This window comes from Nerophis lumbriciformis, linkage group LG03 (genome assembly GCF_033978685.3).
Source record: "Nerophis lumbriciformis linkage group LG03, RoL_Nlum_v2.1, whole genome shotgun sequence".
Classification (NCBI taxonomy): Eukaryota; Metazoa; Chordata; class Actinopteri; order Syngnathiformes; family Syngnathidae; genus Nerophis; species Nerophis lumbriciformis.
Window position 1 is genome coordinate 6,050,807 of NC_084550.2, and position 27,772 is coordinate 6,078,578.

Below are 27,772 nucleotides of genomic sequence, written 5' to 3' on the forward strand. Positions count from 1 at the left end.
TTCCAACTAGAGTAAACATGTTGTGGTAATTTGTAGATGCTTTTTGGTGTTTTTAGCTGCGCATATGCTAATATTAGCCCTGTTATGACGTCATAAGTGACCGTAAAATGTGGTATGGGGTCTCTATCGCACACCCACCGACCCACACAGAGGTATGGGTATTTTTTTATTTTATTTAAAAAAATGCTTTTGAAACAACAATTTTATATATTGATAACCAAAAACTATCATATTGAATTTTATTAGAAATTAGTGATTTGACATTTTGATCAAGATAAAATAAAGTATGCTTTTCTATTTATTTTAGTTTTCAGCTTTTTGTTAAGTTTTTTCGTACCACAGGTGCCTCAGTTGCTAGGCCATTTTTGTTTGTTACTTACTTAAATTAATTGTGATAAGATGCTGTATATTACATAAGAGACTGTGGTATGTGTACCACTAGTGTTACGGGGGCTTCATCTAGTGCAGGGGTCGGCAACCTTTACAAGTCAAAGAGCCATTTTGACCGGTTTCACAAATTATAGAAAACAATGGGAGCCGCAAAAATATTTTGAAATTTTAAAAGAAATAACACTGCCCACACCTTTATTTGGAATTTGATGGCTGGTGCGGCAAGCGGATTTTGACCGATTAGCGCAGCGTCATGCGTACCGTGATGGTACAGCATTTAGCAACCACTACCAACAGCGTGCCTGGTCAGCCACACGTTGTATGGGCTTTCGCTTGCTCACGTAGGTGACAGCAAGGCATACTTGCTCAACAACCACACAGGTTACACTGACGGTGGCGGTATAAAAAAAACTTTAACACTCTTACTAATAATGCACCACACTGTGAACCCACACCAAACAAGAATGAAAAACACATTTCGGGAGAACATCTGCACCGTAACACAACATAAACACAACAGGACAAATACCCAGAATCCCATGTGGCCCTAACTCTTCCGGGATACATTATACACCCCCGCTACCAAACCCCACCCACCTCAACTGACGCACAGAGAGGGGGGGGGGGGGTTGGGGGGGGGTTGATGTGTGAGGGATCAGGGTTGGGGTGGGGGGCGGGGTTTGTTGGTAGCAGGGGGGGTGTATAATGTAGCCCGGAAGAGTCAGGGCTGCATGGGATTCTGGGTGTTTGTTCTGTTGTGTTTATGTTGTGTTAAGGTGCAGATGTTCTCCCGAAATGTGTTCGTCATTCTTTCGGAAGTCTCAGCGAGAGGCACTGAAATCCGGAGGTCTCACGGGAAAATTGGGGGGTTCAGCAAGGAAGCTGCTGAGCCGCATCAGGAAGTCACATGGGAAAATTGGGGGGTTCAGCAAGTAAGCTGCTGAGCCGCATCAGAGTGATCAAAGAGCCGCATGCGGCTCCGGAGCCGCGGGTTGCCGACCCCTGATCTAGTGCGTGGGTCGGCAACCCGTGCCTCTAGCGCCGTCCTGGTTGCCTAACTGGAGCTTTTTGGAAAATGTATGAAAATGGAAAAAGGAATGTATATATTTTATTGTTTTAATATGGTTTCTGGACAAACATGACACAAACCTTCTGAATTGTTAGCCCACTGTTTAATATGTTTGTGTTCGTGCTTCAATGATGAGAGTGTTTGGCGAGCGCCGTTTTGTCCTGCTAATTTCGGCGGTCCTTGAACTCACCGTAGTCGGGTAGACTGTCACGCCACAGTGGGTTTACATGTGTAACCATACTTGCCGACCTTGAGACCTCCGATTTCGGGAGGTGGGGGGTGGGGGGTGGGGGGCGTGGTCGGGGTGGGGCGGGGGCGTGGTTGGGGGCGGGGCTAAGAGGGGAGGAGTATATTTACAGCTAGAATTCACCAAGTCAAGTATTTCATATATATATATATATATATATATATATATATATATATATAAGAAATACTTGACTTTCAGTGAATTCTAGCTATATATATATTTATTTTATTATATATATATATATATATATATATATATATATATATATATATATATATATATATATATATATATATATATATATATAAATAAAAGAAATACTTGAATTTCAGTGTTCATTTATTTACACATATACACACACATAACACTCATCTACTCATTGTTGAGTTAAGGGTTGAATCCTTGTTCTATTCTCTGTCACTAGTTTTCCAACCATGCTGAACACCCTTTCGCAGGTACCCAGAAAGGTTTCGAGTACCACCAAAAAAACTGAATCTCTGAAGACAGTATAAAAATCTGTGTTAAAGGTGTACAAATACTGTTTGTATAATAAGCATGTTATTTTTTTACAAATGAGGGTTAAGAGTTCAGTTCTAAAAAAAAAAGAAAAGAATGTGGCTTAAGTACAATTTTTTAATTGAGCTGCTGCATTTTTTGGTTGGGTTGTTTATTTATTTTGAGTAACTTCTATACATTTCTAAAAGGGGAGGAATGTAATAGTGATCTATGTTTGTCTGTTGCCATCTCCTGGTGAATGTTGGCTATAGCGTACTGGGGTTACTTTTTGGTTGGCCAACGATTTACGCGGTGTTGCGCACCTGACGTCACTCAGGTCCGCATGGAGCTGGAGGGTGCGTGGCTTCCAGCTCCCCGCCTGAATTTCGGGAGATCTTCGGGAGAAAATTTGTCCCGGGAGGTTTTCGGGAGAGGCGCTGAATTTCGGGAGTCTCCCGCAAAATCCGGGAGGGTTGGCAAGTATGTGGGTAACCTTTTCCGACGCTGCCATGGTAAGACGTGTTTTATGCCACTCCGTTGTCTCATTTTGTCCACCAAACGTTTTATGCTGTGCTTGAATGCACAATGGTGAGCTTTGTTGACGTTACTGACTTGTGTGGAGTGCTAATCAGGCATATTTGGTCACCGCAAGCTAATCGATACTAACATGCTATTTAGGTTAGTTGTATGTACATATTGCATCATTATGCCTCGTTTGCACGTATATTTGAACTCATTTAATTTCCTTTACCTATGTCCTCTGTGTATTTACTTTATATTTGCATGATTCATGACGTATTATCTGTATGTAATATTGCATCTCTGATAGTTGTTTGTGTGCCGTTGTAGACCACAGCAAACGTTACCCAGCTTGCCAAAGATTGTCATAAATCCATGAGAAGAAGACAGCCTGCAGTTTCCTTTAACTTGGACACACACATCTATACCTCTTTAGCCTATCATTTCCAGGAGTTATCTCACCCTCTGAGAAGCCTCTGTTTTACTAATGTTTTCCAATGTTGTAAAAATGGGTAGAATATAAAAATGTCAACATTTCTGTCAACGAAGATTTGTGTCAGCCTGCGACACACATAGACATTTTGATAGTGGGCTATTATAGCTAATATGGACACTTACTGTGAAGCGTTGCATCGTGGAAGACGACGGTGGTTGTAGTTATTTAAAAAATGCAGACGAACGAGATGGCAGCGTGCAATAAAAAGGGGGTTTATTGATTAAACAAAGAAAAACAAAAAGCGAGAACAGCAGGGAAGTGCTCTGATCGGACAGACTATGAGGGAAACAAAACCAAAATGCTGGAACACAGCAAAAACACTTACTCGGAAGGTGGAGTCCACAGAGTACGTGCGTACTAGAGCTCAGCTTCGAACAAATCCTCAACAGTCACCGGTGGATCGTGAATAATGTCCTGACAAACCAATGGCGTCGCAAGCTCAACTTAAATAGTGCTAAATTACAAACAGGAGACAGGTGAGGGAAACAGTGCTCGAAGGTGTCACGGCAGGATTTTTGCAGCTTACTGCGAGGTTTGTTCTCTCTGGATGCAAACGGACTATTCCGGACAAGGTGTGCAGGTAGGAACATATTTATTAATCTTCTCAAAATTCAAAGTACTACAAAAAACGGAAAACAAGGCGTTGATCGCACTTGGAGCTAAACTAACACTTAGCATAAACTATAACAAGGAAAACTTACTAGTTGTGGCATGAACAAACAAAAACTTACGTATATAAGGCATGAAGCGAACACTTGGCATAAACTTGGAATCAGACATGAACCGAACAATGGCGCCAGGACGACTGACTGGCAAAGGCAGGCTTAAATAGTCCTCTGATTAGAAGCAGGTGCGCGTCCCGAACACCAGAGGCAGGTGAAAATCATAAGTAGCCACGGTAACTAAAACAAACTCAGGTGTCAAACAGGAACTAAAATAGTCCAAAACTAACAGAACATAACAAAAACATGATCCGGACCACGGATCATGACAGAAGGCAGGCGTAAAGTTGTTGCAAGAAAGGGGAAAACGCCAAAATAAGAGCGCAAGACAGGACCTAAAACCACACCCAGAAAATCACCGTGAAACTCAAAATAAGTCACTTACATGTGTTGCCTTCATTACAAGACATATAGAAGGCTTTTAATATTTTTGCCGCTCCAGACTGATTTGTTTTTTGTATTTTTGGTCCATTATGGCTTTTTCAACATTTTGGGTTGCCGACCCCTGATAGGCGTCCTACGCCAAACAAACACTCGAATAAAGTAGGCTACAGTGTTTTATTTTTCTAAATTCAAACACAGTGTTACTGTTCAAACCAGGGGTGCTCACACTTTTTCTGCAGGTGAGCTACTTTTCAATTGATCAAGTCGTGGGGATCTACCTCATTCATATATATATAATTTATATTTACTTATTTATGAAATATATGTTTTTGTTAACAAGTTAAAGGTGTTTAATGATAATACAAGCATGTTTAACACATATAGTTAATATTGTTAATACATTAAAGGTGTTTAATAATAATACAAGCATGTTTAATACATATAGTTAATATTGTTAACAAGTTAAAGGTGTTTAAAGATAATGCAAGCATGTTTAACACATATAGTTAATATTGTTAACAAGTTAAAGGTGTTTAAAGATAATGCAAGCATGTTTAACACATATAGTTAATATTGTTAACAAATTAAAGGTGGTTAAAAATAATACAAGCATGTTTAACACAAATAGTTAATATTGTTAACAACTTAAAGGTGGTTAAAGATAAAACAAGCATGTTTAATACATATAGTTAATATTGTTAACAAGTTAAAGGTGTTTAAAGATAATGCAAGCATGTTTAACACATATAGTTAATATTGTTAACAAGTTAAAGGTGGTTAAAAATAATACAAGCATGTTTAACACATATAGTTAATATTGTTAACAGGTTAAAGGTGGTTAAAGATAATACAAGCATGTTTAACACATATAGATTCCTTTCTTTCATGAAGACAAGAATATAAGTTGGTGTATTACCTGATTGTGATGACTTGCATTGATTGGAATCAGACAGTGGTGATGATAACGTCCGCATTTTCGAATGGAGGAGAAAAAAAGTCCTCCTTTCTGTGCAATACCACATGAAAGTGGTTGGTTTTTGGCATCTTATTTGTCCAGCTTCCGTACTCCTTTGTATACACTTTACAAGAAATACATTGTCTGCAAACTCCGTAGCTTGCTAGCTTGTGCACGCCAGCTTTCTGAGACTCTTGTTTTGTTAGCACAACTGTGCAACTGTGCAGTCGGTCTTTGGAGTTTTGACGACAGGTACGGCGCCAGAGTCTGTTGAAATAAAGTGTTTCTCGCCTTCCAGTCGGTAATTTTAATGAGCTGGCAGCAGCCAGCGTCATCTCAGAAGACCCTCGGGTGCCGTGAATGTCAATCAAGTGACGTCATAGTGAAGATTTATGATCGCTCATTTTTAGGACTATTTTTTTAATGCCTGGCTGGTGATCGACTGACACACCCTCCGAGATCGACCGGTTGATCGCGATCGACGTAATGAGCACCCCTGGTTCAAACTGTCTGTAATGTGACAGTGGCCAAAATATAAAATATACTTGTTAAATAAAACCTCTGCCTTGTTTTTAATGAATACTTGGGCCTACGGCGCTACTGTATTTTAATGTTGGTCATTATGGTGGTACTTGGAGAGCCAAGTTTTTTTCTGAGGTGGTACTTACTGCCGGCCGCATTGTAAGTCGGACACGTTTCCAGTGAGGGTTGGACTCCGCCAAGGCTGCCCTTTGTCACCCATTCTGTTCATAACTTTTATGGACAGAATTTCTAGGCGCAGTCAAGGCGTTGAGGGGATCTGGTTTGGTGGCTGCAGGATTAGGTCTCTGCTTTTTGCAGTTGATGTGGTCCTGATGGCTTCATCTGGCCAGGATCTTCAGCTCTCGCTGGATCGGTTCGCAGCCGAGTGTGAAGCGACTGGGATGAGAATCAGCACATCCAAGTCCGAGTCCATGGTTCTCGCCCGGAAAAGGGTGGAGTGCCATCTCCGGGTTGGGGAGGAGACCCTGCCCCAAGTGGAGGAGTTCAAGTACCTCGGAGTCTTGTTCACGAGTGAGAGAAGAGTGGATCGTGAGATCGACAGGCGGATCGGTGCGGCGTCTTCAGTAATGCGGACGCTGTATCGATCCATTGTGGTGAAGAAGGAGCTGAGCCGGAAGGCAAAGCTCTCAATTTACCGGTCGATCTACGTTCCCATCCTCACCTATGGTCATGAGCTTTGGGTTATGACCGAAAGGACAAGATCACGGGTACAAGCGGCCGAAATGAGTTTCCTCCGCCGGGTGGCGGGGCTCTCCCTTAGAGATAGGGTGAGAAGCTCTGTCATCCGGGGGGAGCTCAAAGTAAAGCCGCTGCTCCTCCACATCGAGAGGAACCAGATGAGGTGGTTCGGGCATCTGGTCAGGATGCCACCCGGGAGGTGTTTAGGGCACGTCCGACCGGTAGGAGGCCACGGGGAAGACCCAGGACACGTTGGGAAGACTATGTCTCCCGGCTGGCCTGGGAACGCCTCGGGAGCCCCCGGGAAGAGCTGGACGAAGTGGCTGGGGAGAGGGAAGTCTGGGCTTCCCTGCTTAGGCTGCTGCCCCCGCGACCCGACCTCGGATAAGCGGAAGAAGATGGATGGATGGATGGATGGTACTTGGGGGGGGGGGGGAGTTTGAGAACCTCTGATATAAGATATCACTCTAATTATTTTTGTCACCCATCTCTAAGCTAAGATGTTGATGTTTTGTTCAGCATAGTATCGCATAGCATCCCTCATTGTTGACATGGGTGTTCTTTTTAAAAATTGTCAATTTAAAACAATTTTTGAACTAATTTTGGGAACTCTTAGCAAAACATAACAAACGTTTTGGACAGAAATGAACAGTGGAAATAGCCATAAGTCGTCTTTCCAGCCTCTAAAAGAGAATTTGCTGGGATTGCAACCCAATAACAACAAGAAAACCACTTAATGTGTTGTTGTAAGATAATTCCACTGCAGAACATTATGTGGAGAAAAACCATCACATGCCACTAATGAAGGCACTTAACCTCCCAGAATGCTTTGATCAGCTGCTGAAGACGAGAAGAAGCGTCGTCTTGTCGCCGTTAACAGAACAAGCGAGCTCGCCGGCCAGGATGTTTGGAGGTAAAACATCCTGATTTAAGGATGACTTATATTTGCATACTTTTTGATGATTAGTCGTGGAGCGTGTGGTGTCATTCGAAGCTGGGGGGGGCGGGGCTTCAGGCTCAGCGCGGGGAGAAAAGGCATCTCTGTATTTAAAAGTGTTGGCGTGGGCCGAGCCTCACGCTAAAAGGTCCCGGCGGGCGTTTGAGAGAACGTACAGTTAAGCCTCGCAGGATTCCTACTGTTCCCAGCTCAAATGGGTTTTTTGGTGCCAAAATGAAACAAGTATAAAGCCAATAAAATATGTAATCATTTATTTGGGAATTATTTAATTATTTAACACATTGATTTCATGACCAATATTTTTTAATAATTATCTAGTTTTAGATGCATTATTATAACACATTAAATGATATTTTTTTAAATGTTTAATAGCCCTCTTTTGTATGATGCCGCATTGCAGGCTTCAAAAACACATTAATGACACACACGATATGTTATTGATCATTGATAGAATAATTGTTTCTAAGTTATCACAAAAACTTTGTGTTACATTCAGTGCCCCGGCAAGAAGACAAAAGCTGTCTTTGAAACCTACCAAGAAGAAGGCTCGTAAAACTCCACTGCGTAAGGGGAAGGGTGTTCTGTTTTCTTTCATGTATGGTAATCAACAGAAAGATATTGTTCTAACCCAAGGACTTCAAAGCGGAGAGAAAGCGGGATCTGCCCAATTTCCAGACGACCTCTTTTTGAACCTCCTACTTTACGAACTCTTTTTTTAACTATTTTATGGACCTCTTTTTTAACTGTTTTACGAACTCTTTTTTGAACTGACCTTTTCTGTGAACTGTTTACGACCTTCTCTGTGAACTGTTTGCGACCTATGTCCTTTGGAAGCAGCTGTGGTCGGGGAGGGTCCAAGATAAAAGAAGGAGGCGTGCAATCTTTCGGCAGAACGTAATGACACTGTGCAAGGGTACAGATGTGCACGTTTCTCCTCACTGAACCACATTGAATTCTGTCTCTCTTTGATTCTTTGCTTCTTGTCTTGTTTAATAGATGTCATCAGTGTTTGAACGTGACAATCATGATATCAATAATCAATATAATACAATGATGACAAGTCAACTCATAAAAACACTATTTACACATGTTCAAAAAATACATGACCTTCTAAAGGAAATGTATGTGTTAATTGAATAAAAATACAATGAAGTGTAAGATTAGATTTCACAATTTATTAATCGATGGACAATTAACAAGGTATTTAAAATTTTAATTGATTTATTTATATTTGTATTGTCTTTTTCAGTACTGGCACATTGAGCCACTCCTAATACGATTGAAGCCTAACCTTCAAAAGTCGTTTTTTTTTTTACCATGCAACAATTTTGAAACAGAACTCTTACCAGGTTTGGAAAAGTATATATATTTTTTTCTATATTTCTCAAGCTGTTGCGCTTCACACTTTGAATTATGTATCTATTTAGTTAAAAGATGAGAATCAACTTTACCAGAATTTTGGTCCGGATTTGAATCATGTTGGGCTTAACTGTACGTGTATGTTTGAGTGTGTGTGTGTGTGTGTGTGTGTGTGTGTATTCGACCAAGAGAGTAGATCTGGAGAGATGATGGAGGCCACAGGCGGACATTTAAAAGATGGCGAGCGATCCGAGGACGATCTTCACGCTAGGACACGGCCCCCATGGACGCCATGATTAGAGCCTGCAAGCAGCAGAAGGAGGGTGGTGGGGTTTTGGAAGGGACACAGAAGCCACATTAACTTGGACGTCAAGTAAACTCACGGGCTTACCCGGTTTTCGCTATTAGAGTGGACATTTTAACAAGGACGCCACTCATGTGTCCAACAATAGTCTCCATTCGCGTGCCACCTATACTGTACGTCCCTCAAAGCTGTTCTGAAGATGGTTTATGAGAAGATAACAGGTGCTGTTCATGTGTGACAAGAGTGTGGAAACCTTCATTTAGGATAGGATAGACTTTTATTTATTCCACAATGGGGATCTAGGTCTTTTTATTGATTTTTTTGAGGGAACTCCAACATTTGGTGTCAGAAGTAGGATATTTGTGTCCCAGTGACGTGCAGTCACTAGAGGCAGGTGAGGCGGGGCCTCACCTGCCATCATGGAAAGAAACAAAATGTAAAAAGAAAAAAATATATATTAAATTGTTATATGTATCCAGTGATTATACTATTAAGTTATTTTCCATTTAACTTCACCAGTTTTAGATTATTTTTATTCAAAATCGCTGAATTTTCACATTTGCCGTTCAAATACTGAGAAGAGACGGTGTGGTGAACAGCAGCCAGTCGAGGCACGTCAGTCAGTGCCTCAACATGGACGGACTCGGCTAACTGCTGGCCTGCTGTGCAGTGAGACCGTATTGCTATATGAATTATATTATACATTTCCATAGTTTAGTTAGCTGAGGTATATAATGTACAGTGTATTTTGTCAACAACTGTATGTGTGTAACGTATTTCTTGTGCTGAGCGATCATAAAACGGCTGCAAAAGACGCACTGGCTGAGGCTCGCCTCCTGCACCCCCGCCGTAGAATGCACGGCAACCCCTGACGGGAGTGTTATATCAACTAAAGCCCACACTTAAACTTTCCACGTGCAAGATTGAAAAAAGTTATTTCATAAGAAGCCAAAAAGTGCAAAAACAATAATGTTTGTGTTAGAGGAGTTGTGAATGACTGCAGGGACAAAACTTTAGGTACACCTGCAGACTGCAGGTGTACCTAATTCGCAACTCCTCTAACACGAACATTATTGTTTTTGCACTTTTTGGCTTCTTATTAAATAACTTTTGTTACCTATTTTTATGGGCTTTCCTCTTTGTGATGTTAAGTTCCTATTATGCGCTGTTATACAGTATATGCCTTGAGCTCTTATTTTGAAGGCGCTAAGAGCGGAAGTGATGTCACGTTGCAAAGGTTTTTGAAAGAAGGTAAATAAAGTGGTCCTCGTGTAAACTGGAGCCTCCGTGTTTGTTATTTTGTAGTTTCATACAGTATAGGCGACATTTATAAACCCTCGGTTACACTTTTTTAAATAGATTCAATCTTGCACGTGGAAAGTTGAAGTGAGGGCTTTCGTTGATATAACACTCCCGTCAGGGGGTTCATTAATCCAGCACAACAGCGGCGCATTTATAAGTAAAGGTAAGACCATAATAACGTTTTTTTTATTAAATGTGCTTTTTTGTGTGCTACAGTTTGTATGTGTAAAGTTAAAGTTAAGTTAAAGTACCAATGATTGTCACACACACACGAGGTGTGGTGAAATTTGTCCTCTGCATTTGACCCATCCCCTTGTTCACCCCCTGGGAGGTGAGGGGAGCAGTGGGCAGCAGCGGCGCCGCGCCCGGGAATCATTTTTGGTGATTTAACCCCCAATTCCAAGCCTTGATGCTGAGTGCCAAGCAGGGAAGAATGCTGGTATGAGCTTTTAAACATAACCCGTTAACTGCTGCCAATCAAATGGTGAATAAGATACTCTTTAGGGTTCATATGTTTGTAAATCTGACCGTGATGAAGTCAGTGCCTCACCAGCCATCAACCTCACCGCACGTCACTGTTGTGTCCCCATACTGTCAGACCAATTTCTGACACCAATGCCAGGTTTGTTCAAAATGTATATATTTTTTAATATATACTACTCAGCCTTAGGGTCCCCGTGTGGTCTGATCTCTGGTCTAAGTGGCTCCACTCTGCTGCCTGCCTGTGTTCTGGCTGTATGGCATCCTGAGGACCAACTTCTGACACCAGATGCCAGGTTTGTTCAAAAAAATCATATTTTTTTAATATATACTACTCGGCCTTAGGTATGGTCTGGTGTCTGGTCTAAGTGGATCCACTCTATTGCCTGCTTGAGTCCTGGCTGTATTGTTAGGGTCCCACTTCTGACACCAAATGCTGGGGTTTGGGAAAAAATATGGCCAATAATAATAATTAAAAAAAAACATATATTCTTCAGCAAACACCGACATTTGGTGTCAGAAGTCGGTCCTGAGTGTCCCCGTACAGTCCGACCTCTGGCATAAGTGGCTCCACGTTGCTGTCTGCCTGTGTCGTGGCTGTATAGGAACCCTGAGATCGCACCTCTAAGATACCACTTCTAACGCCCAGTCTGGGGGTTCGTTCAAAGACATCGACCATTGTTTTTCTTTTTTATATATATTTTTGGTCGAACGCTGACGTTTGATGTCAGAAGTGGGATCTCAGTGTCCCCTTACAATCTGACCTCTGGCGTAAGTGGCTCCACTCTGCTGTCTGCCTCTGTCCTGGTTGTGTAGGAACCTTGAAATCAGACTTTTGAGATCCCACTTCTGACACCAAAAATATGGAGCTTTTTTTTTTTTTTTTTTGCTTTTTATATATATATATATATATATATATATATATATATATATATATATATATATATATATTTATTTATTTTTTTTGGAGCCACCCCTATCATTTGATATCAGAAGTAGGACTATATGATCCCTGCACTGTCAGACATATGTTCTAAGTGGCTCCACATGTCCTGCCTTCCTGCGTCCTGGAAAGATCCCACTTCGGACACATGCCCATCATTTTCTGTGAATTATTTTTGATAAATAATAATAATAATAATAATAATAGATTCGATTTTAAATAGCACTTTTCTAAACATTCAAAGCACTTAACAGACAGAACTGAGAACCAATCATTAATTCACCCCACATTTACACGTTGATGGTGGTAATCTACATGTGTAGCCCCAGCTGCTCTGGGGTAGACTGACAGAAGTGTGGCTGCCAATTTGCGTCCACGGGAGCAAGGTGGGTACCGAACGACACAACGACAGTGACTAAGATAGCGGAAAACCCCAACATTTGAACATTTGATCACAGAAGTGGGATCTTAGGGTCTTAGCGGCTCCATTCTGCTGCCTGCTTCGGTCCTGTCTGTACAGAGAACCTTCGATCCCACTTCTTACACCAAATGTGGGGTTTCGCTCAAAAAATATGAGCCATTGTTTTTTTTGTTTTTTGTGAAATATTTGGCCATCCCACTTCTGACACCAAATGTTGGCGTCCACTCAAACATTTTGAAAAAAAATTGAAAACTTTTGTGTATATTAGCTAAACGACCCTCATCTAACCCTTGCCTAGGTTCCATAGGTTGACATCTGCTTCTAAGCATCTATTTTAGCCCAAGATAAGTCGGTGTGTAATTTCATAATTGTGCATTGTCTCCAAAGAATTTTCATTGGTATCGGCTCATGCAACGCTTTCTTTGGCTACATTTGGGGTTTCAGTTTTTCTCTGTCACAATACCTTCTTAAAATGTAAATGATCCTCTCAACGGATAAAATAACGAAACTGTAAGATGCAAAGACCTAAGTCACCGTGACCTTCATCTTTGTAGTTAGAGTTCCATGCAACGCTTGCAAATTGGTTGACGGCGAGATGCGCACCCTGAACTCCATTGTAAAAATGTGTCTTTCTACGTTTGTTGTTTGTTCTATTTTATTTTATGCTTGAATTTACCATGTTCACGTTGGTTAAGTTTGTAGTTATGTTATCTTTGATTTGGTTATTATGGTGTCAGTTTAACCATTGTTTTGTTTATTAGGGCCCGCATGGCCCATTGTATAAGGACTCCCAAAGGGAGTCCTTATGCAATGGGACATAAGGACCTATTGAATTTGTAAGGTTTTATTATTATTATTCTTCCGCAACTTTGCGCTGTAATTTGACCCCCTTAACATACTTCAAAACTCACCAAATTTTACACACACATCAGTAATATACGGCAAAACCAAACCTCAAAACTCAAAATTGCGCTCTAGCGCCCCCTACGGAAAAAAAAAACTAGACTGCCTGTAACTCCCACTAGGAAGGTCGGAGAGACATGAAACAAAAACCTTTATGTAGGTGTGACTTAGACCTAGATTTCATAATAGTATATTCTCGGGCAAAAATCAACAGGAAGTTGGCAATTCCCCCTTCAAGACAAAAAAGTACTAAAAACAGTAACTTCTGCCTCTTTGAGCTGTATTTTGACCCCCTTAACATGCTTCAAAACTCACCAAACTGAACGCACACATCAGGACTGGCAAACATTGCGATCTAAAAAAAAAAAACCTAACCCCAAATCTCAAAATTGCGCTCTACTGCAATTTTTTAATAAAACGCAAACAAAACTGCTCCTCGGAAGAAAAAAATGACAAAACTGCCTGTAACTCCCACTGGGAAAGTCGGAGAGACATGAAACAAAAACCTCTATGTATGTCTCACTTAGACCTACATTTCATAAACTGACAACCCCCAGCAAAAATCAACAGGAAGTTTGCTATTCCCCCTTCAAAACAATTTTTTTGTAAAAAACGGTCACCTTCCTTCAAAAACTATCTTCTCTGACTGGCTTCAAACTAACACAGGAGAGAGATTAAACCCTTGTGATTAAAAGGACAGAAGCGCGTTTTTTCTAACTGCTCCGGTTTTGATTTTATGATCCTTCAAAGAACCGCTGCGCTGATGCTGCTGCGCTGCTGTTTTTTTAAGATGGCTGCTTAAAAGCAGGAAGCACCAACGTGCCCACACAATGCAGACAAGGTAGGTACACTAGACAAAAGTCTTCGGACACTTCAGACTAAAAGTAGACAAAAGTATTGGGACACTTAGGACTAGCACTTGCCAAATATGCGGGCCCGACCAATGCTGCTTGCAGCTTTAATCTTATAATTGTAATCTTTGAATGATTATAAATGAATGTGTTGTGGCAGTTGCGGATGTCACCAAAGCAACGGTTTGAAGAAACACGTATTTAATGGTGAACTGCCAACACCAGAATGCTGAACAGGAACTGCTTAAAGTGTAATTGTCATGTCTGTATTATCATGTTTTGTTTTAAGTCATGTTTTGTTTAGTTTCTGTCTTTTCACTCCCTTGTCTGGTCACCATAGCAACCATTAGTTTTCACCTGTCACGTCACGCACCTGTTTCACGTTTTGAGTCACGCACCTGCTTTCACTAATCATGTCCATAGTATTTAAGTTCATTCATTTTCTGTTGTTCGTCCTGACGACCCCAACACATTTATGCTCTGTTCATGCCTGATACTTCTTTTCATGTCAATTCCTCAAGCAACTACTTTTGTCCAAGCCAAGTAAGTTTTTGTTCCATATTTATAGTCTTTTTGGTTTCATAGTTTGTTCTCCGCCATTGTGCGTGTTTTTTTGTTTGTACTTTTTTGCTATAGTCTTTTGGTTTTATAGTTTATTCTCCGCCACTGTGCGCGCTTTCATTTATTCCTTTTTTTGATAATAATAAATCATGTACCTTCATTCCCGTCTCGCACGAGCCAACTTTCCGTTGCATCCTGGAAAAGCACACACCCCGGACCAAGTCTTGACAGTAATGGCTTTGTAAACACGCTGAGACAAAGTCTAAGTTCATTGTAATCTTTCTGGTGTTTTGGAAACTGGACCATTTTTTTTCCTCAGAATTTTGAATTAACCCGAAATGTTTTGCCAAAAGGATTATTTGTAATGCGTACATTTTCAGAATGTGCTTGTTCTATTTAAAAAAAAAAAAAAATCTAAAACTTTTCTGTATGTTAAAAAAAAGATCCTCATCTAACCCTTGCCTAAGTTCCGTAGGTTGACATCTGCTTCTAAGCATATATTTAGCCTAAGATAAGTCAGTGTGTTGTTTTATAATTGTGTACAGTTTCCAAAGTATTTTCATTGGTATCGGTCATGCAACGCTTTCTTTGGCTACATTTGGGGTTTCAGTCAATACTAGAGTTTTTTTCTGTCATCCCCACAAAGTGATATCGCCAACTGCAATCAAAACAATGCGATTACCAAAATAACAACACACCAAAGTGTCCGATACTGGTACGGATTATAAAAGTGGATGTTTGGTCACATGACATGTTGTAGTTTGAGCCCTGATGGTGGAGAGAATAGTGAGAAGTCCTGCAAGAGCTCGATCTAGTACGGTGGTCAGCAACCCGCGGCTCTTTAATAGCCTAGTGGCTCCTTGGAGCATTTTTAAAAAAGGATTAAAAATGGAAAAAGATGGGGTAAAAATATATTATATTTTTTTTAATATGTTTTTTGTTTAAGGACAAACATGACACAAACCTTGTGAGAACTACCACTGTGTAATATGTTTGTGTGTATGCTTCACTGATGAGACTATTTGGTGAACACCGTTTTGTCCTACTAAATTCGGCGGTTCTTGAACCCACCGTAGTGTGGACTGTGACGCAACAGTTTGTTTACATGTAAAATCTTCCACGTCTTCTTTGTCTCGTTTTGTCCACCAAAAGTTGTATGCTGTGCGCGAACGCTTTGTTGATGTTATTGACTTGTTGGAGTGCTAATCAGGCATGTTTGGTCAGTGCATGACTGCATGCTAATCAATGCTAACATGCTATTCAGGCTAGCTGTGTGTACACACGGCATCATTATGCCTCATTTGTAGGTATATCTGAGCTCATTTAATATCCTTTACTTTTATCTTCTTTGGGGGCGGCATGGCGTAGTGGGTAGAGCAACCGTGGCAGAAATCTGAGGGTTGCAGGTTCGCTCCCCGCCTCTTACCATCCAAAAAATCGCTGCCGTTGTGTCCTTGGGCGGGACACTTCACCCTTTGCCCCCGGTGCCACTCACACCGGTGAATTGAATGATGAATGATAGGTGGTGGTCGGAAGGGCCGTTGGCGCAAATTGCAGCCACGCTTCCGTCAGTCTACCCCAGGGCAGCTGTGGCTATGAAAGTAGCTTACCACCACCAGGTGTGAATGATTGATGGGTTCTACATGTAAAGCGGCTTTGGGTACTTAGAAAAGCGCTATATAAATCCCAGTTATTATTATTATTATATAATTTAGTTTTGCATGTCTTGTCCAGGGTGTACCCCGCCTTCCGCCCGAATGCAGCTGAGATAGGCTCCAGCACCCCCCCGCGACCCCAAAAGGGACAAGCGGTAGAAAATGGATGGATGGATTGAGGACAAAGCTACGAACAGTGGGAGACCGGGCTTTCTGCTCCGCCGCTCCCAGTCTGTGGAGCGCTCTCCCTGACCACCTGAGGGTACCACAGACTGTGGATGCTTTTAAAAAAGGCTTAAAAACCCTTCTTTTTAAAAAAGCCTTTTTTTTTAGATATATGCATACTAGTTTTAGCTATTTGGCTGTTCTAGTTTTTATTTTTATTTATTTTTTATTATCTTTTTATTTTTATTTTTTTTAATACACTGTAGCTGTCACACCGCGGTGAGGGAAGTCTTGTCTTGGGTTTTTCTGTCTGTTTTAGTTTGAAAAGTAACTCTCCTCTCGTTTCAGGTCACTTGCCCTTCCTTTTGTGTCATCAGTCTGACGTCATCCCGGTTCCCTGATTGTTTCCACCTGTTCCCTATTACCCTCATGTGTCTTATAAGCCCACTCCTCCCTTTGTTCTGTGCCAGATTGTTTCGTTTATTCGTGCTCTCTAGCATCCGTGCCCATGTCCATGCCTTGTCTTGCCTTGCCTCGTCTTGTGCTTATGTTCTTTGATCCTGAATCCCTTCGTAGCTATTTTGAGTTTTCCTTTCTTCCTCCTCAGCAGAGTGATTTTCTTGTTATTTAGTTTATTCAGCCGAAGTGGTAAGTTTCAGTTATTTTTCATTCTTTCCTCACATTTTTGAGTGACAATTTTTGTTAAAACTTTATTAGATTAGATAGTGTAGAATGTTTCATTAGCAGTTGTTTCTTCCTCCTGTTGGAGCGTTTTTTTGTTTATACATTTTATAGCATATATTAATTATAGTTCGTCTTTGCTTTTGTGTTTTCCTCCGTTCGCAGCGATTTTTGGTTGTTCCTATTTTTTTTTGGAACCTTTTTTGCCGATTAGTTTTTGGTTAAAATAGATATTGTAATCCTTGACTTTGGAGGTGAAAAGGAAGCTGTCAAAATAAAAGCCTGTCTAAGTTCCCTACTCTGCATCTGAGTCCTATCTTTTTACCAAGCCTGACAGTAGCACTTTGAGGTTGTTTACTCAATGTAAAGTGCTTTTTACAAATAAAATCTATTATTATTATTATTATTATTATTATTATGGATGTCTCATGACACATTATTTGTGTGTAATATTGGCTGCATTTCTTTGTTTGTGTGCCATGTTGTTCCAGACCACAGCAAATGGCACCTAGCTTGCCAAAGATTGTAAAAAATCTATTAAAAGAAGACAGCCTGCCGTTTCCTTTAACTTGGACACACACATCTACACCTTTGGCCAATAAATTCCAGTCATTTCCAGGAGTTATCTCACCTTCTGAGTAGCCTCTGATGTAGAATAAATATTACATTTCAACATTTCTGTCAACGAAGATTTGCTTCAGCCTGTGACACATAGTCATTTTGATAGTAGGCTACTATAGCTAATATAGCAGAGGTGTGGACTCGAGTCACATGACTTGGACTCGAGTCAGACTCGAGTCATGAATTTGATGACTTTAGACTCGACTTGACAAAATGTAAAAAGACTTGCAACTCGACTTAGACTTTAACATCAATGACTTGTGACTTCACTTGGACTTGAGCCTTTTGAATTGACATGACTTGACATGACTTGCTACTTTCCCCAAAACCCAAAGATGAAAAAGTTATTCGGGAGCGCTCCGTATTTTTCATTGTGTACTTGTCTATCAGCGTTGCGTGTGTCAGCTGGTGTGCTCTCAGTACAACAGCCAATCAAATTAGATCTACTTTGTTTTCATCACACAGCATTCATCCAATCAAATTGCAGGACAACCAACGAAGAAGACATGTCCAAACCACACGCCAGTGAACAAAAAATGATACCTAAAATACTTTCATTTGGGTATAAAAATTACGAGGTGGTCAACACAAAACGGTTTGCAGTATGCAACACATGCGGTTCGAAAATGACTGATGGAGAGGCAACAACTTCCAACTTCGTCCGGCATTTGAAGTTGCACAAAGAAGGGTAAGTTTTGAATGTAAGATAACGTTTATTGGCTAAGTAACGTGACTTTTATTTGCTGTGTAGTTAAATCTGTGAGGCTGTAAACTCACTGCTAACGTTATAACGTTATTGCAAACACGGGAATCTGTTGCAGTTCACTACCTTATTCATACTTTTTGTTCAGTGATTTTTTTTAAGCAGGGTTACGTTAGTCAATATATCACACGTAACGTTAGACGGCGGTCAGCAGCACCGCGTATTTTAGCCACCTAAAAAAAGACAAAAATAGTCAAATAAAGGTCAGTTAAAATGTATACTATATTATGAATAAGTGTACCGTTTTAGCTAGCTTTCTGACATACTGTTGGTTGTTTACCTCAATGGTCCCCAACCACCGGGCCGCGGCCCGCTACTGGTCCGTGGATCGATTGGTATCGGGCCGCACAAGAAATATATATATTTTTTTTTTCTTTTTTTAATTAAATCAACATAAAAAACACAAGATACACTTACAAGTAGTGCACCAACCCAAAAAAACTCTCCCCCCCCTTTTGTTCTGGGCATTGAACATGAAGACTCTTCCTTCATTGTTCCGAGTGGCCATGAGAGTCTTGGCAGTGCCTGCCTCCAGTGCTCCAGTGGAGCAAGTTTTCAGCCATGGTGGCATCATACTACGCCCCCATCGTGCACAAATGACTGACAGACTCTTGGCTAATTTGGTCTTTTGCAAATGCAATGCAGCATAGGGCCCTGACATATAAAAAGTACAACTTTTTTGTTATGTTCACGTATATGTCATGTTTTTTCAATGTTAACACTTTTGTACAAATAAGTACATTTGCACTTTATTTTTCAATGTGTTTGTTCTGTAAAGGAATGAGTTAATGTTTAAAATGACTGGTTAATAGCTATTATGAAGTGCAATGTCAGCACAATTTTCTTTCCTGCAATTTAAAATGCACTTGTTTTAATAAATAAATACAGCGTTTGAAAAGCATACACAATCTGTGTTAATATATTAGTCTGTGGTTAAAAGGACTTGAAAGGACTCGAAACTCAAAATGCAGGACTTAGGACTTGACTTGAGACTTTCCAGTCTTGACTTTGGACTTGACTCGGGGCTTGCCTGTCTTGACTCGGGACTTGACTCGGACTTGAGGGCAAAGACTTGAGACTTACTTGTGACTTGCAAAACAATGACTTGGTCCCACCTCTGTAATATAGATACTTACATCATGTGTTGCCTTCATTATAAGACTTATACACGGCTTTTATTTTTTTGCGGCTCCAGACAGATTTGTTTTTTGTATTTTTGGTCCAATGTGGCTCTTTCAACGTTTTGGGTTGCCGACCCCTGATCTAGTAGGGCATTTCTGGATGTTAGCGGGGATGTGGCGTGGTGGTCGCACACTAACAGGCCAGATGGGCGAGCATACGAGGCGCTGGAGGGCGAGCCACGGTCAACCTCCTCTCTCTTGTCTTCTTCGACGTTACGTAAGCTCTTATTTCCGGCGACGGAAGGAGGATTGTGCGAGTCGAGCAGCTGCGTACGTACAGGTGCGAGCAACACTGCTGTGGGACGCTTCGGGACATCCCTCCTGTGGGATGCCTTTCGGCTGTCTTTCTCTGCGCCTGTCCAAAAAAAGCTCCATAATGAGCTCTGTGGGTGTCTTTAAACGAATAGAGACGAGCCCGCGGTCCTCGGTGACGACGTGGCCCGGCCAATGTGTCGCTGCTGAATCGGCTCCAGGGCGCACGGGCTTGAAATGCACTCGTTGGCTTTATTGGTATTGTTGGGAGAGTCATGTGAGCTTTTCATTTCATTTCATCTCGACCCCACAAGGGAGTCCTCATGTGTAAGCTAAACGCCAATGTGTTATCAGCTATTATGTCTCTGACAGACCTACCACGTGGTGGCGCTGTGTATTAGTCCATTTGACTTGAAATTTCTCACACAGCTCTGCTTTATCATTTGTAGAACACTTATAGAACTGTGAGGATTGTGTTTATCATTTGAATGCTAGCATGTCTTCCAAAACATTTTGACCACAACCCACATTTAAAAATTGATTTAAAAAAATGGCTTACATTTTTTATTTGCAGCTTGATTGAGAGAATCACTCTCTGGATGTTCTTAACTCCTGTTTAAATGCCAACAGGATAACGCAAGCGCAACGTCTTGTCTTTTTTTTTTTTTTTAACAGAAACCCATCGACTGGTGGCGCCAGGTACTGCACTCTAGTTGTCGTAAATGTCGACTAAAAGCATACTTGCCAACCCTCCCGAATTTTCCGGGAGACTCCCGAAATTCAGCGCCTCTCCCCAAAACCTTCCGGGACAAATATTCTCCCGAAAATCTCCCGATTTTCAGCCGGAGCTGGAAGCCACGCCCCCTCCAGCTCCATGCGGACCTGAGTGAGGACAGCCTTTTTTCATGACGGGAGGACAACAGGGTGACAAGAACTAAATCATCCAGACTAGAGATAAATTGTATTATTATGTTTATCTTACCTAAAAATAAATATATTTATTAATTAAAAAAAAAAAAAACTAAATACATTTTTACTATATTTTGCTAAAAACATCAAAATAAATTGTAGTTTTATTTGTATTTTTTCGTGACTCCTTATTACATCCAGCCATAGAATTATACATTAAAATAAACATATTTGAAATAATTGATTTTAAATTATCATAATAATTCATTTAAAATAACCATATTTAATTATTAAAATAATTGCTTGTTTATCAACAACTTTAGCATTTTATTAATTACATTTTGAAGCTCTCAAAAGCCAAGTTATGTTATATTCCTTAATATGTATTTATGCAGGTTTGAAGTATCAATTATCTAAACACAGTTTGTTTGCATATTTTCAGGATGTAGATATATATATATATATATATATATATATATATATATATATATATATATATATATATATATATATATATATATATATATATATATATGTATGAAATACTTGACTTGGTGAATTCTAGCTGTCAATATACTCCTCCCCTCTTAACCACGCCCCCAACCACGCCCCGCCCCACCCCCGACCACGCCCCCACCCCCCATCTCCCGAAATCGGAGGTCTCAAGGTTGGCAAGTATGACTAAAAGCAAGCATGCCTGATACTGTAGAACAGGGGTATCAAACTACGGATGAGTTTGCTAAGTATAAAAAATAGCTGCAATTTTTTTATGGAAAAAAAAAAATGCTTTTCTAAATGTCAAATCATCCGCTTGTTACTCTCGGGGTCTCCTAGCCGCTCAGGAAAATCATTTTGTCTAAAAATGCATTTTTCCATCGATAACATGACATCATCGCGCCAAGTGTGTGCTCTTTCAGTCATTAGTGCGCAAGGAATGTATATATACATATATATATATATATATATATATATATATATATATATATATATATATATATATACAGTATATATATATATATATATATATATATATATATATATATATATATATATATATATATATATATTTACAGCCCGGCCCCTGGCCAAATTTTATTTAATTGTAATTTTGAAGAATTTATCTGAATGTGCATGAACTATTTCTGTTCAAAATTGTTAGAAATGTCACATGTTAAATGTTTAAATATGAACTGTCAGTTTACTGTACTGTGCCAACTGTACTACTATATGAGTACCTGTTTTCTATTGTTTCATTGAAAATAAAACTGCAAAGTCCATTTGGCTGTCATCTGTTTTAATTATGAGACACAATTGTGTCATGATTTTTTTAAATTCATGCTTGAAATAAGAAATGATTACTTTAAAAAAGCAGTTTTATACTTGTGAGTGTTGATGACACAGCTTTGCAACACTTGATATTCTAGTTTCAAGCATGTTTTACTCAATATAGGTCATCAAATCTCAGCTACAAGATGTAATATCTTACTGAGATCATTTAGGACCAAAACCCTTAAAGGGGAACATTATCACCGGACCTATGTAAGCGTCAATATATACCTTGATGTTGCAGAAAAAAGACAATATATTTTTTTAACCGATTTCCGAACTCTAAATGGGTGAATTTTGGCGAATTAAACGCCTTTCTATTATTCGCTCTCGGAGCGATGACGTCACAACGTGACGTCACATCGGGAAGCAATCCGCCATTTTCTCAAACACCGAGTCAAATCAGCTCTGTTATTTTCCGTTTTTTCGACTGTTTTCCGTGCCTTGGAGACATCATGCCTCGTCGGTGTGTTGTCGGAGGGTGTAACAACACCAACAGGGACGGATTCAAGTTGCACCAGTGGCCCAAAGATGCCAAAGTGGCAAGAAATTGGACGTTTGTTCCGCACACTTTACCGACGAAAGCTATGCTACGACAGAGATGGCAAGAATGTGTGGATATCCTGCGACACTCAAAGCAGATGCATTTCCAACGATAAAGTCAAAGAAATCTGCCGCCAGACCCCCATTGAATCTGCCGGAGTGTGTGAGCAATTCAGGGACAAAGTACCTCGGTAGCACGGCAAGCAATGGCGGCAGTTTGTTCCCGCAGACGAGCGAACTAAACCCCCTATCGACCCTAGCTTCCCTGGCCTGCTGACATCAACTCCAAAACTGGACAGATCAGCTTTCAGGAAAAGAGCGCAGATGAGGGTATGTCTACAGAATATATTAATTGATGAAAATTGGGCTGTCTGCACTCTCAAAGTGCATGTTGTTGCCAAATGGTTAAGAGGGGAGGAGTATATTGACAGCTAGAATTCACCAAGTCAAGTATTTCATATATATATATATATATATATCTACATCCTGAAAATATGCAAACAAAACTGTGTTTAGATAATTGATACTTCAAACTTGCATAAATAAATCTTAAGGAATATAACATAACTTGGCTTCAGAGAGTTTCAAAATATAATGAATAAAATGCTAAAGTTGTTGATAAACAGGCTATTATTTTAATATTTAAATATGGTCATTTTAAATGAATTATTATGATAATTTAGAATAAATTATTTCCAATATGTTTATTTTAATGTATAATTCTATGGCTGGATGTAATAAGGAGTCACAAAAAAAATACAATTAATTTTGATGTTTTTAGCAAAATATAGTAAAAATGTATTTTGTTTTTTTTTGTTTTTTTTTAATTAATAAATATATTTATTTTTAGGTAAAATAAACATAATAATACAATTTATCTCTAGTCTGGATGATTTAGTTCTTGTCACCCTGTTGTCCTCCCTGTCATGTCTGTATTATCATGTTTTGTTTTAAGTCATGTTTTGTTTAGTTTCTGTCTTTTCACTCCCTTGTCTGGTCACCATAGCAACCATTAGTTTTCACCTGTCACGTCACGCACCCGTTTCACGTTTTGAGTCACGCACCTGCTTTCACTAATCATGTCCATAGTATTTAAGTTCATTCATTTTCTGTTGTTCGGCCTGACGACCTCACAACACATTTATGCTCTGTTCATGCCTCTAACTCCTTTTCATGTCCATCGTTCACGCTGCTCCTTTTTTGTCCAAGCCAAGTAAGTTTTTGTTCCATGTTTATAATCTTTTTGTTTTTCATAGTTTATTCTCCGCCACTGTGCGTGCTTTTCATTTGTACTTTTTGCTATAGTCTTTTGGCTTCATAGTTTATTATCCGCCACTGTGCGCGCTTTCATTTATCCCCTTTTTTTATATATATTAAATTGATATATTAAAACCCGCCATGTACCTTAATTCCCGTCTCGCCCGTGCCAACTTTCCGTTGCATCCTGGAAAAGCAAACACCCAAGTCATGACACTCCCGTCATGAAAAAAGGCTGTCCTCACTCAGGTCCGCATGGAGCTGGAGGGGGCGTGGCTTCCAGCTCCGGCTGAAAATCGGGAGATTTTCGGGAGAATATTTGTCCCGGCAGGTTTTGGGGAGAGGCGCTGAATTTCGGGAGTCTCCCGGAAAATTCGGGAGGGTTGGCAAGTATGTCACTGTGTGACGTCACAGGAAAATGGACGGGTGTATATAACGATGGTTCAAATCAGGCACTTTGAAGCTTTTTTTTAGGGATATTGCGTGATGGCTAAAATTTTGAAAAAAAACTACGAAAAATAAAATAAGGGAACTGATTTTTAATGGTTTTAACCATTCTGAAATTGTGATAATGTAAAGCTTGTAATCTATTGTAAATTAGTTCAACATATTTCAAATAAATTAAACAGAAAACAATAAAATATTATTACATTAATTTGTATTATTTTTTTAATTATTAAAATAAAAAATAAATTTTAAAATAAAACAGGGAGCTTGTAATCTATTACAAATTATTTCAACATTTTTCAAATAAATTTTAAACAGAAAACAATAAAAAATGATTACATTAATTTGTGTTATTTTTAAATTATTAAAATAAATACATTATAAAATAAAACAGGAAGCTTGTAATTTAATACAAATTATTTCAACATATTCCAAATAAACAGAAAACAATAAAATATTATTACATTAATTTTGTTTTAATTATTAAAATAAAATATAAATTATAAAATAAAACAGGAAGCTTGTAATATATTTATTTTTAGGTAAAATAAACATAATAATACAATTTATCTCTAGTCTGGATGATTTAGTTCTTGTCACCCTGTTGTCCTCCCTGTCATGTCTGTATTATCATGTTTTGTTTTAAGTCATGTTTTGTTTTAAGTCATGTTTTGTTTAGTTTCTGTCTTCTGTCGGGAGGTTTTGGGGAGAGGCGCTGAATTTCGGGAGTCTCCCGGAAAATTCGGGAGGGTTGGCAAGTATGTCACTATGTGACGTCACAGGAAAATGGACGGGTGTATATAACGATGGTTAAAATCAGGCACTTTGAAGCTTTTTTTTAGGGATATTGCGTGATGGCTAAAATTTTGAAAAAAACTACGAAAAATAAAATAAGGGAACTGATTTTTAATGGTTTTAACCATTCTGAAATTGTGATAATGTTCCCCTTTAAAACAAGTAAAACACTCTAACATCAAATCTGCTTAGTGAGAAGAATGATCTTATCAGACAGAAAATAAGCAAATATCACCCTTATTTGAGATATTTCATCTTACTTAGATTCCAGTTTTTGCAGTGCAGTAAGACGGCGATGATAAAGGTTTGAATTCCAGTTCTCGTCTGTGAGCGCTACAAACATTTGAGTCCAATCTGCCCTGCACCCAAACATTCATGCTCCGCTGGCTTCCCTTCCAGAGCTGGTCTTGGGAAGATTGTGGTGTTTTTTTTATTTATTTTTTATTTTACGCCTGGTTGGCCGCGGCCGGACGTCGGCGGTGGCGGTCGAGGGTTGGGGGTGTGGGGTGGGAGAGGCTGTCCTGTCCTCCTCTTTCTATCTATCCATCCATTTTCCTGTCTGTCCTTTTTGCCACTCCACTAACTTCTCTGCACTCCAGCAGTGACTCACACACCAACATCACTATATTTAAATCTCCATCACGTGTCTCCGTGTGGGAAATAATACATCTGCCCATGTGTCCACTTGTACTCGCTGGTGGCGTTTTGGTGCATTATTCACTAAAAGTCTAACAATGTTTTTCGAAATCTGATTTTTTTTTTGGTACAATACAGTGTTCCTGCACGGTACACATTAAGGGACGGACAGGAAGTGTATCTGCTTCCTGCATAAACAAATACAGAACACCCCCAGCTAGCGCTTGTGCAAAGGAGAAATCGGAGTTTGAAAGCCCTCTCCTGTCTTTAGATTTTCAAACTGTGGTACGTGTACCACTAGTGGTACGCGGGCTCCATCTAGTGGTACCCAAATAATCACTTGATTTAAGTGCAATGTTTTATTTTGCTAAATTCTGTAATGCTAGTGTTCTGTAATATAATATACTTGGTAAATAAAACCTCTGCCTTGTTTTTAATGACTATTTGGGTCTACTGTGCTACTGTATTTTAATGTTAGTCCCTATCGTGGCACTTGGAGAGCCAGGTGTTTTCTCAGGCGGTACTCGGTGAAAAAAGTTTGAGAACACCTGTTTAACTGTTAAACTGTTACTGTTGTTCTTCAACAGAAAGCTTGTAATCTATTACAAATTATTTCAACGTATTTCAAATAAATTATAAACAGAAAACAATAAAAAAATGATTACATTCATTTGTATTATTTTTAAATTATTAAAATAAATACATTATAAAATAAAACAGGACGCTTGTAATTTATTACAAATTATATCAACATATTCCAAATAAACAGAAAACACAAAATATTATTACATTAATTTGTATTATTTTTTTAATTATTAAAATAAAAAATATATTATAAAATAAAACAGGGAGCTTGTAATCTATTAAAAAATATTTCAACATTTTTCAAATAAATTATAAACAGAAGACAATAAAAAAATGATTACATTCATTTGTATTATTTTTAAATTATTAAAATAAATACATTATAAAATAAAACAGGACGCTTGTAATTTATTACAAATTATATCAACATATTCCAAATAAACAGAAAACACAAAATATTATTACATTAATTTGTATTATTTTTTTAATTATTAAAATAAAAAATACATTATAAAATAAAACAGGGAGCTTGTAATCTATTAAAAAATATTTCAACATTTTTCAAATAAATTATAAACAGAAAACAATAAAAAATTATTACATTAATTTGTGTTATTTTTAAATTATTAAAATAAATACATTATAAAATAAAACAGGAAGCTTGTAATTTAATACAAATTATTTCAACATATTCCAAATAAACAGAAAACAATAAAATATTAATACATTAATTTTTTTAAATTATTAAAATAAAAAATACATTATAAAATAAAACAGGGAGCTTGTAATCTATTACAAATTATTTCAACATATTTCAAATAAATTATAAACAGAAGACAATAAAAAATTATTACATTAATTTGTGTTATTTTTAAATTATTAAAATAAATACATTATAAAATGAAACAGGAAGCTTGTAAATTAATACAAATTATTTCAACATATTCCAAATAAACAGAAAACAATAAAAAATATTATTACATTCATTGTTTTTAAATTATTAAAATAAAAAATAAATTATAAAATAAAACAGGAAGCTTGTAATTTAATACAAATTATTTCAACATATTCCAAATAAACAGAAAACAATAAAAATATTATTACATTAATTTTTTTTAAATTACTAAAATAAAAAATAAATTATAAAATAAAACAGGGAGCTTGTAATCTATTACAAATTATTTCAACATATTTCAAATAAATTATGAACAGAAAACAATAAAAAAATTATTACATTCATTTGTATTATTTTTTAATTATTAAAATAAATACATTATAAAATAAAACAGGAAGCTTGTAAATTAATACAAATTATTTCAACATATTCCAAATAAACAGAAAACAATAAAATATTATTACATTAATTTTTTTTTAAA

General features: G+C 38.5%; 1 protein-coding gene across 1 annotated transcript in view; it reads right to left on the reverse strand.

Annotated features, from left to right (window-relative positions):
- Positions 1 to 8,984: 8,984 nt before the first annotated feature.
- LOC133578218 (kinase suppressor of Ras 2-like) overlaps positions 8,985 to 27,772 on the reverse strand; it is a 383,282-nt gene continuing 364,494 nt past the window's right edge. Inside the window, exon 22 of the mRNA XM_061932475.1 lies at positions 8,985 to 9,118. Within this exon, the coding sequence (XP_061788459.1) occupies positions 9,112 to 9,118 (7 nt within the window). The 3' untranslated portion in view covers positions 8,985 to 9,111. The remainder of the gene's footprint in view (positions 9,119 to 27,772) is intronic.